The following is a 14,645-nucleotide window of genomic DNA, read 5'->3' on the forward strand; positions in this document are numbered from 1 at the left end:
CTTGAATCTTCTAAGGCTTTAAACGACCACATGATTCTGTAAGAATAAGACTTGGTACACCCTTTGAGAACTGCTTGTTGATCCAGGTATTGTGTTTTAGCTTCAAGTCATTAGAAACCTTTATGCTAATCTATGAATCCTCTTGTGGAACCATCTATACAGGATAATAAAAGCTTGAAAAACACAGTTATCTCAGGCTGGAGAGATGGCTCAGTGGTTATGGTGCTTGCCTCTGAAAGCTAAGTTTGAGTCCCCAGTACCCATGTAAGCCAGATGCACAAGGTGGTATATATGTCTGCAGTCCATTTGCAGTAGCTAGAGGCCCTGGCGTGCCCATCTCTCTTTCCCTCTGTGTCTGCCTCTTTCTTGATCTCTCTCTCTCTCAAATAAATGAATGAATAAATACATAAATGTATAATTAAAAACACAGTATCTTTTAAAATAGGTACTTTATTTAAACCATGCCGTTCTTGACATCTTTCAATTTTCCATAGATAAGTATCTGTCCATGCTGTACACTCAGTACATACTATGCCATTTAAACTTCATAGAAGTCATTTAAAGTGGGATATGGTCATCCCATATGCGGATATTGAGGCAAAGACCAAAAGATGTTAATTAACTTGACCAAGGCAGAGGGGTATTAAGGGGTAGGCCAAAAATTCACATATTTGTGAGGATCTAAAGTAGTGGCCATGACTATATAGAATTTTACACTGCTAATAGTTGTGTTCTTGCCCCTTCAGTTGAAAAGAAAATTGTTTGATGTAAAACTAAATTTGGTTTAAGCTTTTGAACATACAGGAATGGACAATGAAATTAAGCAAAAACAATTATATTATCATTATATTTTCAAGGCTAATATAGATAGACTTAATGTCATATGAATGGGAAAGATCTCCCTTATAAGCCATTTTATGGACATTTTTATTAAGTTCAGTTCACCTATATAAATGGAGAGAAACTCCCAAATACAGCAAGACATCATACAACCATGTTCCTTTTCTTCCTCTTCTGGACTCTTCTTTCTCCCAATTTTAGCAGTGATGAAAATCTGGCTTATTTAGTGGAGTAACTTTGAAGAAGATTTATTTTTTATGGCATCTTTTTCTCATCACTTGGGATTTTCTACATTTTGTGGTGTTTAGGTTTGAAAAAAAGCAATTCAAAGAGTGTTTTAAACTTTTTTCACCAAAAGATTTTTTTTTTGGAAAGGAGTGTGCTATTACAACTGGTCTTTTTTTTTTTTAAATTGATGTGTGTGTATACAAGATTTTTTAGCTTTTATTTTGGGTCTCATTTTGCTGTTAGGTCTGTTCATGCCACTCAGTCTTGTTCCTGACATCACTTCCCACTCTGTCCACTTAGTGTGCTTAGTTCACTGGAGCACATACTCGATGTCTCTTTTGTGGATCATTTCAGGGTTTCTTCTGCTGATTTGTTTCCAGAAATTCCCTTTGATACATGAAGATGTCATCATATTCCATACCTGCTTCTTTTGTCATATTAAAGTCCTTGTTTTAGGTTTAGGAACCATATTCTTTTCTTTAGTATAAGAATGACCCAGATTTTCAGATAATTCTGGAAAAACTCAGATGTATATGAAACCAGCTTCCTCTTCTATCAGTTTTCTTAACTCCTTCTCTCTCTTCTTCTTCCTCTTCTTCTTCTTTTTGTTTCTTTTCTTTCTTCTCACTTCATTTCCTCTTCTATGCTCTCCTTTTCAAATTTAATTCCAATTTCAATTTTTCTTCATTATGTTAGTTAAGTAGAATCATCCGAACTCTTTCCCACTCAGAAGATCTAGTAACAACATATCTTTATCCACACCAAAGTCCTGTTGCTTTTGAATGGCTTCAGAGCTTACAGAGCCCTTGGTTTTTGAATGCTCCATCAGTCTGGGCGATCAGCACCATGGACAGAGACTCTCATTGCGATCTATGGGTTTAGGAAGACAAAGGAATTGGCCTAAATTTAGCCATAATATTAAAGCTAAATGTCACTCATTTTATGAAGTATGAAATATTATTTCTTCAGAACATCAAAATTTCTCTTGATGTTTTTTACTAAAATACTAAACAAAGAAAAGGTAGTTTTTATATAAAGTTTTAAGAATTCAAACAGTTTGAAAATGTGGGTTATCTGGGCCTTTGATTTGTTTTATAGATGGTACTCACCTATATCATTCATTTTAAAACTTAAGTACTTAAGATCATGAAACTTTTCCAGGGAAAAAGGGATTAAATTTAAATACACCAAGAACTTTTTTCTTAAAGTCATTAAGACAAAAATAAATGTTTCTTTCAATGTAATACAACCTCTGTAGGTAACTTGAAGGAGCTATAAATCTCTTACAATAGGATGTGAGAGGACTTTCTATATTTGGTAAGATGCCTTCAAATAATTTAAACATAGTATAAATTCTAATTCATTACTGTTAACAAGGGAATTATTGATCTATATTTAAATATATAGACTATGTTTCTCAAATGTATGGAAGAAATAGTATAGACCAAAGTGTATAAACCACACAGAATATTAGATTTAGTCCTTAACTATGGCCACCCATTAAATTTTATTAGCTCACAGTAATATTAAACTTCTAAGGACAAGGGAAAAAATATAAAATCATCTCCAAACAGAAAATTTTGTAAAGTAATAAAGTAGAAAATAAAATATTGTTATGCTACTGTTTCAGAATTCACCATTTTCCCTATTAAAGAACTGTTGTAACTCAAATATGCCTATGATATCACTGACTGCCATAGGGGCACTTGCTTTTTGGGCTTTTCTTAGATAAATACTGGATATATGACTTGCACAGAAAGCTTTGTACACATTTCAAGATGGCTATCTGAGGTCAGGGTATTTTTCAATGGCTGTGAAATGGAGCAAAGCCAATTACGCCATATGTGGATCAAGCCTATGACCTTGACCTCATTAGCACTGTGCCCTCCCAGCTCAACTAACTAGCCCCAGATGGTTAAATTTAATGTAGCATTTTCTGTACAAGTACCCTAGAGCACATTCAGGGCAATCCAAATTTTTGAACTGAGCACTTTTTAATGTTTGGATTGATACAAAATATTTTAGAGTTTTCATTTTATCATTAAATAAATAGTGAAATTTATTCCCAAATTATCAAAATTCAGTCTGTCTTTTGTGTTGTACTTTCTCCTCTTTTCAGTTATGAGAGAAGTTGTAAAGTGTATATCCTGTCCTATCTTTCTTTGGCAAGTTTAATAAGCCATTGTGGTAGACACAGGTATTTCCCAGAGGCCACAAGAATTCATTTGGCATTTGCTCCCTATTCCAAAACTCCTTCCTCTGACATACACATTGACAGTCTGAAAAGTTAGTTGCAGACATTTTTTTTAAAATAGTTTTATGCATTGAAGAGAAAATTGGTGTCCTTTTTTGGACACTAGTTGCACCTTCATTTTCTTCTTATTTATTTTTCTGAGAAATTATTTTTAGAGTGATTATTTTCAAATAAACTAAATAAAATGTTTTACACTGAAAAATTAAACATATAAACACGGTAAGTGATGAGCTCCTTCAGTCTATGAATCATGAAGCACATCAATGTAAGCTAACAAGAGATGCTGTGTCAACAGTAGATGTCTTTGCCATATTTTTAGTGGTCATTAACAGTGGAATAAACAATAGCCAACTTTGAGAATTAGAGGATATTAAACTTTTTAATTATTATTTATTTATTTTATTTGAGAGGGAGAGAAAGAGGCAGATAGCGAGAGAGAGAATGGGTATGTCTGGGCCTCTAGGCACTGTAACAATCTCTTGATGCATGCACCACCTTGTGAATCTGGCTTATGTGGGTGCTGGGGAATTGAATCTGGGTCCTTAGGTTTCACAGACAAGATCTTTCATTGCTAAGCCATCTCTCCATCCTGGACATTGGACTTTGATATGCTTAGAATACCTAGTAAGAAGACACCTGAGCTCTACCTCTACCTTTTCTTCTTCATTTGATGAGCTCATTGCCATGTTCTTCATAGGAGAATGTTTCCTGCCATGAGAGTGAAGATCACTGGATTGGATCCACATCAGCAATACTATATAGCAATGGACATTGTTCCAGTGGACAATAAAAGATACAGGTAAGAAGGACTCTGGAATTTGGAATGTGAACATCACCAATATGCCAAGACAATTCTTTAAACTCGTTAGGTGAAATACTTTAAAAATGTCCACTACTCAAGATCAAGGGCAGAGGGTGTATCAATGGTTTGTGGCAGATCATCATGCTGGAAGCAGTAACTAAAATAGGAAATCAAGGTTTAGTAAGTTTAGTCTCAAATATTCCTGGCTCTGAACATACTACTGCTTCACAATATTACCTCGAAGCAGCAAATATTAAGTGGGTCTTGAGTCTGGTGATAATATGGTGAGTAAGTTTGTTTATGAAATGCTAACAAAGTTGTGAGATATTATTTTGGAGAAAGACAGGAGTGGGCCAGTATAGCATATTCAGTCATTCGTCTGATGTACTACCCTCAAAAAGTGGAGAGGATAGACCTCAAAGAAGACCTATTGCCCTTAACATGACTGTGAATGAGTTTGCTGAATAACTATCTCAAATTCACTAATACCCAATGTAGTCTCCAAGTCTCTTGGATGGCTTATATGTTATATAATAAAAAGTTGTGACTTTTTTGATCTCTTGAGATCTCAAACAGTGAATCATGGCTCACTTTTGAAATATCTAAAATCAGAGAACTTGGCTGTCAATATATGAATTTGGAAGTAAGAGATGGATGGGAAAGCCAGAGCTAGCATGCTAGGGGAGAATTCAGGCCAAGTGAGGCAAGGTCTAAACTGCAATGCTTAGAAAAGATGCTTCCTCATTTCCTTGGCAGTTGTGATTCAGCCAGAGTGCCCCCGTTTGTTTGGGTTCAGGACCCATTCCATCCTTTAGAACTTAGAATCAGTGAGGTTCAAGATCCATGGAGTGGCTTTGAGGACCGTTGAAAGATTGGTAAGGTCTGGAAAACTGACTTTGTTTGGTAAATCAACATATCATGTATAGTAACATTAAAGAAAAGTAATGTAAATGATAATGAATTTCAAAATCAGGTTTATCAAGTAACCAGCTGGGAATATTTGATGTCAGTTCTGGGAATGGTTGCATAAGACAAAAAGCTTTCCATTCTCATAGAAATGCCACAGGATTTAGACTATTAGCAAGGAAATGGCTAACAAGTGAGAGGCTTGGAGGGTCTCAGTACATGGTTGTATTTCATAGAACAATATGGAAGATGTTTCTAATAAGGAACAAAATCCTGAACAAGTGGCCAAGGGACTATATGGTTTGCATTTGAAAGGTGAAAGGTTGCAGTAAAATACCTTTTATTTAGCTAGGCACATTGGTTCAGGATGCCTGTGTGCACACAGGACACAGGGGTGCATGGAAAGGAGAGAGAGAAGAAAGAAAAAGGACTGGGAGAATGTTTTTGGTGTGAGGGCTGTAGTTTTGATCATTAACTATAGCATCTTTCTGCCTTCCCCCACTACATCCTGTTGTTTATTTCTATCTATATTTCATTTTTCTTGGTTACTTTCCTTTACATTTTTCTCATTCCCACTTCTTTTCTATTTTTGTCATGTCTTTATTTCTGTCTCTATTTGCTTCCTGGGCCTCCATTCCCCCCTCTGAATTTGCATCTGAGTTCTTTTTTCTCCCTCTCTGTCTCAGATATGTGTATCATAGCTCCAAATGGATGGTGGCTGGCAATGCAGACTCCCCTGTGCCTCCAAGAGTATATATACATCCTGATTCTCTGGCTTCTGGAGACACATGGATGAGACAGGTGGTCAGTTTCGACAAACTCAAGCTGACCAACAATGAACTGGATGATCAAGGGCATGTGAGTTAAAGAATCCCATTTTCCACTTTCTCCCTGTTATTCTTTTGGCTTGAGGGCTGTTTATACCCCAAACTTTTGCAAATGGGTAAAAGAAGAATCTGTATGTGATTTAAATCACTTTAATTAAGCATAAATGATTTTTCTTCACTTAAATTTCACTTGCTACAAGTCTAATATTTCAGAGATTTCTGCTATGTCTCAACTTGTATTTATCAGACAAACTACTTTTTGCTCCAGGGACTCACAGTCCAGTCAAGGAAGCAAGGCAGAAACACAAAACAGATTAAACAATGGCAAAAGAAATCACAGCATTCCATAGAATAACTCATAAGGCCATGCCCAAGAGAAACAAGATTAAACAATGGCAAAAGAAATCATAGCATTTAGGAGAATACTTCACAAGGCCATACCCAAGAGAAACAAGGGAATGACAGTTTGTGCTGATTTGCTAAAAAATTATGAATTTGTGAGAGAAGACTAAATTTCAAGACTGCAGGTATAATTTGAAAAACTGATGTCAATAATTTACATCTGTTAAGAGAACATATGCTGTATTTTCAGTCAATGCTAACATCCTTCCTGGTTGCTATGAAGCTTGAAGAAGCTAAACCCATTTCTTTAAGAAAATGATGATTTCCTGAAGTAGTAACACACACACATGCACACACACACATACACACACACACACCATTTACTTTCATATGACATAAAATAAAACATCACAGCCGGGCATGGTGGCGCACGCCTTTAATCCCAGCACTCAGGAGGCAGAGGTAGGAGGATCGCCAAGAGTTCGAGGCCACCCTGAGAATACATAGTGAATTCCAGGTCAGCCTGAGCTAGAGTGAGACGCTACCTTAGAAAACAAAACAAAACAAAAAAAATCACAAATTTAGTGAATACAAACATACAAACAACAGTGTATAGAATTTAAAGATAACATGGATTCATTATGAAAATTTGAAGCTGGAGTTAACAGCTTGCCATAGGGCCAAGACTCTGAGAATGTTCAGTGAACTGTTGTCTTCTGGTACTAGAATAATCAGTTAGTATCTTTCCAATCAAGAATAAATGGAATTACATCTACCATCCATGTTAGGGAAACCCCATTATATGTTACCATTTAACACTATTCAGAGGCTTAGTTCTTCTGGTTATCAGCAAGTACGCTGCTTTCTAGTTCTTGTGTATCCCACCCTCAATCTGTCCTCCTATAATGCTTCCCTCTTGTGACTATTTTGCAAGAGCTTGAAAAGCCAAGTCCAACATTATATTTGATCTTCTCATTTCAGATCATTCTGCACTCTATGCATAAATACCAGCCTCGAGTTCATGTGATTCGCAAAGATTTTAGCAGTGACCTTTCACCCACTAAGCCTATTCCCGTTGGAGACGGGGTAAAAACATTCAACTTTCCTGAGACCGTGTTTACCACAGTCACAGCCTATCAGAACCAGCAGGTAATCACTACCCCATCTGCTCTTAAAGGAAGTTAGTCTTGTTTTTGCTAAAGAATGTTTAATTATCAATGGCATCAGAATGTGAGCCACCAGTTTTGCAGTATATACATGTCTTTGGTGGTGACAGTATGGTGATGCTTAGTGACAGCTGACATGGTCTACATTTAAATAAGGCACAAGATCCTTTAACTGGGGACTAACCCCACAGTGCATGACCCATCTAATTCAACAAGGAGGGTCTAATGGGAGGGGGTAGATCATAGATGAGCCTAAACAATGGTACCAAACTGCCTGTATTTGATGAAAAGAAAACTAATAAATCAAATTTAAAAAAAAACAAAAAAAAAAGAATTTCTTTCCTACACCTACAGGTCATGTGCATGTCTTTATTTGAGAAATGTCTATTTAAACATGTTGCTTAATGGTTAACAAGTTTGTTTCTTTACCAAAAAAAAAAAAAAAAAAAAAAAGATCCTTTATGGAGAGCTCCAGACCTCCTAAATTCTAGTACCTGTACTCTTGATCTCTTTCAAATCCGGTTAAATTATCTGCATCACTTGGAATTCCTCTGCAAGTATAGAGAATTGATACATGCCCTTCCTGGTGCATGAAGTTGTCTGTGTATCCCTCCACCAGGCAACCTCAAAGTCATCAAGCCTTGAAAACTAAGAACACTTCCATTTACATTTTCAAACTAAGTTCACCTCCATATGACCAGAACTATACTGTAGCATTTGTAAGTTTTTGTGTCTATAGCATGTTCGTTCATTCCCTAAATATTTATTGAGAAGTTACTAGGCTTCAGTCTTAGTAGAAAAATAAAGCTGATTGACAGAACTGGTTCAGATGAAATTTTCGTTACAAAGAGTTTTCATAAAGAAAAAACACATAAATCCATAGTGATAACAGAGGGGAATAATTCATTGAAAAATATATGGGCAGGGTTGTTTGTTGGTTTGTAGAATAAGAAAGGTTTCTTGAAAGTGCTGATACTTTTTTAAAAAAATTGTTTTATTTTTCCAAAGGTTATACTATTATATCTTCTCTTCCCCTCCCACATTTCAGTGAGGTTCCCTTACAGGGTTATTGGTATTTACTGTGGGGTCTTGAAGGCCTTTGTCAGTCTCAGGCTAATCCCACCCACTCTGTGGCTTTTACAATCTTTCTGGCCCCTCCTCTCAATGTGCCCTGAGCCTTGGCAAGTGTGTTAGCCATCTGATTTACTGTTGAGTTCTCTCTTGCCTCTGGATTTCTGCTTTGGTGAGTTTTGAGTGACCATAGTGTCTGTCACCGTCCCTGGAGCTGAGTGTCAGGCTGACAGTGAGAGAAGTACTTGTGTCACTTGTCACTGCTTCACCTCCAGTTTCTCCTGGGCCCAGGCAGATGTGACAGAGATGACTCATCTCATGCTGGGTAGTCAGATATCTTTTCTTGTCATACTGATGGACCTTGGCTCTCCCTAGTGTCCTATGCTATCTGTAAAACAGATAGATTCTACAACTTCAAGTGAGAGCAGCTTGGATTAAAGGTGATAAGCATAGTTTTTTTGAGGAACTTTTTGGCATATGTGCCCACTCATCTTAGCCAAAGAGCAGGGGGGCTTCTCTCTAGAGTCTATGTACTTCCAGTGCCAGGTATGCCTTCTCTCCCGCTTGGTAGCTCTCATGTCCTATGTGAGAGTAGTTAATTTGTTTATATCCACATAGGCTATGTGCCACTATTAGGGGTGTATTTCTTGCCTAGCTGATTGTCGCTTTCATACTTTGTAGGATCTCCTGCTCATTTATAGTACTGATGATCATTATTCCCCAGCAGATCCCATGTATAACAAGTCATACTCTTTTAACCCCTTCCCTCTGCTCCATTTACTCTGAGAGCCCTCCTCAGTTGGGCTTTGGTATTCACTGTGGCGTCCTGAAGGCCTCTGTCAGTCTTTGTGGGATAGCAGTGAGACTGTGTCTCAGGGTATTCCTGCCCACTCTGTGACTCTTATAGTCTTCCTGATATTCTCTTCTGCAATGTTCCCTGAGCCATGGAAGGTCTGTTGGCAGTCTGATTTAGTTTTGCGTTCTCTGTACCCTCTGGATTTCTGCTTTGATGGGTTTTGATTGTTCACCATGTCTGTCACCATCACCCTGGGCCAGTTAGTCAGGCAATTTATTCTGGGCCCTGGCAGATGTAGTAGAGATGCTTATCTCATGGTGGGTGGTCAGGTATCTTTTTGTCTTATTTATGAATCTTTGTTCTCCTCCATTTTCTCTGTCTTCTGTAGAAATCAAACAGATTCTCCACCCAGAGTGAGAGCAGTTTGGGATTATAGGGAGATGCAAAATTATATGAGGGACTTTTTGGTGTGCAAGTCCACTCTTCTTCTCCGGAGAACAGTGGAGGCTTCTCTCTGAAGTCTATGAGTTTCCTGACCATGGGATTTTGACTTTATTTCTAGTATCAGATATGAGTCCTTTCCCACTTAGCAGGCCTCATGTCCAATCAGATAATAATTGGTCACTGGCAGAGGCTGTGTGTCACTATTGCACAAGTTTGTACTACTTGTCTGGCAGCTCCATTACAGTCTGTGGGGTTCCCTGCTTATTCATGATGTTAGTATCTGTTGTCTTTCAGCAGCTCCCATGGGGCTTTTCATCACTATGAGGGAGGGAGTATGGTATTCTGAGAATATTTCTATCTTTCTTTTTAGCTTTGGATAATAGTCCTTAGATATTCTTTACTTCCAGAGGAATTAAATGTGGCAACTCCTTAGCCTAGCAAATGTTAAATACTGTATAATTGTCAGAGTTTCTCAGAAGCTATGAAGTGTTCCCAACTTCAGATTTTCCTTGTGGATGCCACATTTTATTTATGGTAAATAAGGAACATTAGTTTGCTTTAGATGATATTTAATGATTAAAAATTAAAAAATTATTTAAAATGATTAAACCCTGTCAAACTTCTTAATGGTAAATTGCAAGACTGGGGGTGATGAAGGGGGCTATACAGTTCACTTTTGTGAGATTTTTGAAGCAATGACAAGATACAGCAGCAATATAGAAACCATCTATGGCATAGTTGAGACCTTGGTATCCATTCTGAACCAGAAGAGGGGCAGTCTAAGCTCTTGTAATAACTGGTTGGACTTTATCAAGGTTACCCAATTTGCCATTTTGATCAATAGCTAGAAGCTAAAAGGAGCTAAAATGGAGTACTTATTGTCACATCACTGCCTTTGGAAGAGAAGGATACAGAACAATCTAGATTAACAAAGACTGAATATTGCACTATGTTATGTAGGTCCATTTTACGACCATAAAAGCCATTATTGAAAGTCAGAAACAGTGACTTACTTTGGTTATGAGAAAGAACCAAACATGGGTATTTGAAATCTCTTTTTCACACTTCATTTGCTCTCATAGCAGGTCCAGTGGTGAGTACATTCAAGTCAGATAAATATTTTGTGTACAGCTGGTTCAGTGGGAGGGGGCTTGGCGAATGGTTAAGATCACGAGATTTGGCAGCTGATATACCCAGCTTAATTTATGAACTTTCCATAGACAAAATGTATGGCTTTGACTGTTTCTTAACTTCAACTTATGGTTCCTGTGTGTGCAAATGTATCTGCCACCACGGAGTTATGAAGAGTAGGTGAGGCAGCATGGATGGTTTCATTGATCCATCCTGCTATCCAATTATAAGGAATTAGCCTACACTGCCCTATGTCTGGGTCTATGCATGGATGCGATTAGGGGATAGAGGCAAATTTGAAGAATATATTATCATTAGGGAATAAGCATGTTGTTGGAATTTGAAGAGCTACATTGGCTCTTGAAGGAATTATAATAAATAGGTAATTCTGATCTCTGTCCTTCTGTCAGGTTAATGCATTCATGATGTGATGGCATTCAAAATAGGTGCCTATTTAACAAGCCCGCAATCCCTGCATAAATTACTAAGCATGATTGTTTGATATTTTCTTGGTTCTGTTGATAGGCCTTCTAATTAAACAAAGCAATCTCGGGTCTTTTCCCCTGGATCTTTGAAATCTGTACCTGATAAGTTACAAGGTTAACCACTAAGCCATCTCTCTAGCCCTGTTATTCTATTTTATACTGATGGAAAGAGAGAAGACAGGTTTTAACTCTCTTCAGTTGATGAAATAAAAACTGGAACACAGGGTTGGAGAGATGGCTTAGTGGTTAAGGTGGATGCCTGTGAAACCTAAGGACCCAGATTTAATTCTCCAGGTCCCACATAAGCTCATGGTGGCACATGCATCTGGAGTTTGTTTGCAGTAGCGAGAGGTCCTGGTGTGCCCATTCTTCCTTTGTCTCTCTCTTTCTCTCTGTCTCCCTCCCCCCATCTCTAATAAATAAATTAAAAAAAATAAAATCTTAAAAAAAACTGGAACACAAATGTTGATTTCTTCAAGTGTTACAGGAGGAATTAAACTGGGCTATAAATCTTAAAGTCCAGAAATCATGAATTCAGATAAAGGGTGCTCCAATTTCCATAATTCTAAAGTATCTGCACTTGTTCCAAAGTACATGGACTGGATATATGTTTAGCAACTCACTGCATATGTCTGTGGTTCTGCTTCTTTGGATATGAAGTGGGAAAGAAGCATTTTTATTTTCACGAGGTATTTTATGTTTTTCTTTTTTTCTTCCCATTTCTTTCCCCCACCTTGCTCCCCAACTTGTAGACTCCCAAAATTGATAATATACTGAAGTTATTATTACTGTTATTTCCTTTTGGAATCTAATGTGGAAGATCTGTAGAAGTTAAAGGTATAGCATGCTCAGAATTTAATTGGGGAGAAGAAGTTGGTACAAGGAAAATAAAGGTGACTCAATACTATATGCTTTTTCTTGGAAGACCCTGATGCCAACATATCCTCATGGACTTAGCAGGAAATTTCCATTGCAAAGTAGTCGTCTTCTCTAAGGGAAAACAACTGATGGGTGTTGATTTTTTTCCCCAAATAGGACACTAGATTTAAAGACATAGCTATGCTCTCCCCAGGTAACACAGTCTTATTTCTTGATGAGACTTGGCTCCATGACCCCAGTAGAATGTCTGAAATCACTGCCAGCTTTGTGGAAGCAAATATAATAGTATTCTTAAGACAGTCATTGTATCCTGTCTTACTGAGCCAGTTTTGCTCTAACTTTCCAATTAGATATTTTTAACCATGTGGTGTCAGAATTTTTGTTTTGTATACCTCCAAGCAAAATGGTTAAAAATAAATAATACCTGATTATTCTCTTAGTTATAAGGGAAGGCTCTTTCAGCCTTGGTTCTATAAAATCATGCTTAGCCTATTCATTTCATTTCTGTTGGAGACTATGCTGTTTGTGTCTGCACTGTGCATTGTATGTATACCTAATTTTTTTGCATTTTTAATTAGTTTTCTATTCAGCAAATACAGGCAATTTGGTACCATTATTAGGCTCATCTGTGACCTATCCCCTCCCCATTAGCCCCTCCTTGTTGAGGTATATGGGTTATGCATTGTGGAGTTAGCCCACAGTTATGGGTAAGATAAATGTCTCTACATATCTTGACCCAACATGTGGCTCTGACATTCTTTCCGCCCCCTCTTCTGCAAAATTTCCATGAGCCATGTTGGGTTCATTTTTGGTCTGCTCCAGTGATGAGGTATTGGGAGCCTCTGAAACTCTGGCTCTCTGATTTGGTAGAAGTTGATATTTCTCTGTGTTGGTCTCCTTCCCCCTTGTGCTGGTATCTGTTTCATCAGGAAAACAACACCCTTGCTTGTTTTGCCAATTTTCCTTAGTTTCAGCCAGGGCCCTTTTGAGGTATGATGGGGTGGCTCTCTCCTTGGGATCTGAATCTATCTGTAAAAGAGAATCAGATTCTCCAACGGAGAGTAAGTTAGCACCAGGACAAATGATTGATGGTAGCTTGATATTGGAGAGAGGGCTTATGTTTGGATATGATTCTGACTTGTTTCCCAGCTCCAGTTATGGGTCCTGTACCACTGAGAGGATCAGTTAGCCAAATCAAGAGCAGCTGGTTCCCCACCATGGCTGTGTGCCACTATTGCACTTGTGTGGGCATCACAACAGGTTATTTGCTGCTAAGTAGGTTAGACCATGACTTGCTTGGACAGATATTGGTCATTTCTCCCAGTTGCTTATGTAGCACCTTCTGGCACTAGATACATTGACTGTTTGGGGACTGGCTCTCTCCTGGCTTCCAGCCATGTCATTCCATTTTATGTATCAGCTGCATGTGGTGCCTTCAGCAATAGGGTCTTACCACTAACCTTTGGTGGGTCATCAAGTACTCTGACAGAAATCTGTCTGTCTTTTAGGAAACCTTGTAGGTCTCTCTGATCAAAAGCTTATTGTGGATGATATCCCCATGCTGGTATTGGGAGTTACAGGTCAGTGCCCACTAAGAAAATGCGGAAAAATATAACTAATATACAAGAGTTACACAGGAGAGGGGAGGGAGAGGGAGAGAGAGGGAGAGAAGATGTAGAAGGTTTGGGTTAGACTTGATCCTACCCTCTCCAGTGTCTTGTTGTTCAGGTGTTTCCTGTAAGGGCCTGGTGAAGGTTCAGCCATTTGGTCTGCCTTTTAGGAAGTAGAATTATATGGTACCGTTGCCGTTTGGGTCTAGATTTGTGTTCCCCACCCCTTCAATGCCCTCCCCGCCCTCCTGTCCATCCTAGTGTCTAGTCCATGAGATGCTTGCTGGGTATGTAAGGTATCTTGGATAGATTCAGATTAGGTACTGTACATGAGTGAGACTATGTGGCGATTTTTTTTTCTGTGGTTGGGTAAGTTCACTGAGAATGATCTGTTCCAGGTTCACCCGTTTTTCCTCAAATTCCTTTGTGTCATTTTTTCTTACTGCTGTTTAGAATTCCATTGTGTAGATATAACACATCTTAGTTATCCGTTCTTCTAGTGATGGACATCTGGATTGATTCCAGCTCTTTGCTATTACGAATTGAGCTGCTACAAACATGGTTGAGCAAATCTCTCTGGCCTGTGGTTTGCAGGTTTTAGGGTAGATGCCCACTAAGGGAATAACTCGGTCTGTTGGTATCTCTATAGTCAGCTTTTTCTGGAGTCTTCATATTGCTTTCCAAAGTGGTTGTACCATCTTACATTCCCACCAACAGTGGATAAGTGTTCCTACTTCTCCACATCCTCGCCAGCATTTATTTCCATTTGATTTTTTGATGTTTGCTATCCTTATTGGGGTAAGGTGAAATCTCATAGTTGTTTTAATTTGCATTTCTCTGATGATTAGGGATGATGAACATTTT

At 38.1% G+C, this 14,645-nt stretch overlaps 1 protein-coding gene across 1 annotated transcript in view; it reads left to right on the forward strand.

Moving 5' to 3' along the window:
* Tbx15 (T-box transcription factor 15) overlaps positions 1-14,645 on the forward strand; it is a 132,727-nt gene that overhangs the window by 66,235 nt on the left and 51,847 nt on the right. The window contains exons 3-5 of the mRNA XM_004667510.3: positions 4,020-4,121; positions 5,717-5,888; positions 7,181-7,348. Of these exons, the coding sequence (XP_004667567.1) occupies positions 4,020-4,121; positions 5,717-5,888; positions 7,181-7,348 (442 nt within the window). The remainder of the gene's footprint in view (positions 1-4,019; positions 4,122-5,716; positions 5,889-7,180; positions 7,349-14,645) is intronic.

Source organism: Jaculus jaculus, chromosome 19 (genome assembly GCF_020740685.1).
Source record: "Jaculus jaculus isolate mJacJac1 chromosome 19, mJacJac1.mat.Y.cur, whole genome shotgun sequence".
In the NCBI taxonomy this organism is placed as follows: Eukaryota; Metazoa; Chordata; class Mammalia; order Rodentia; family Dipodidae; genus Jaculus; species Jaculus jaculus.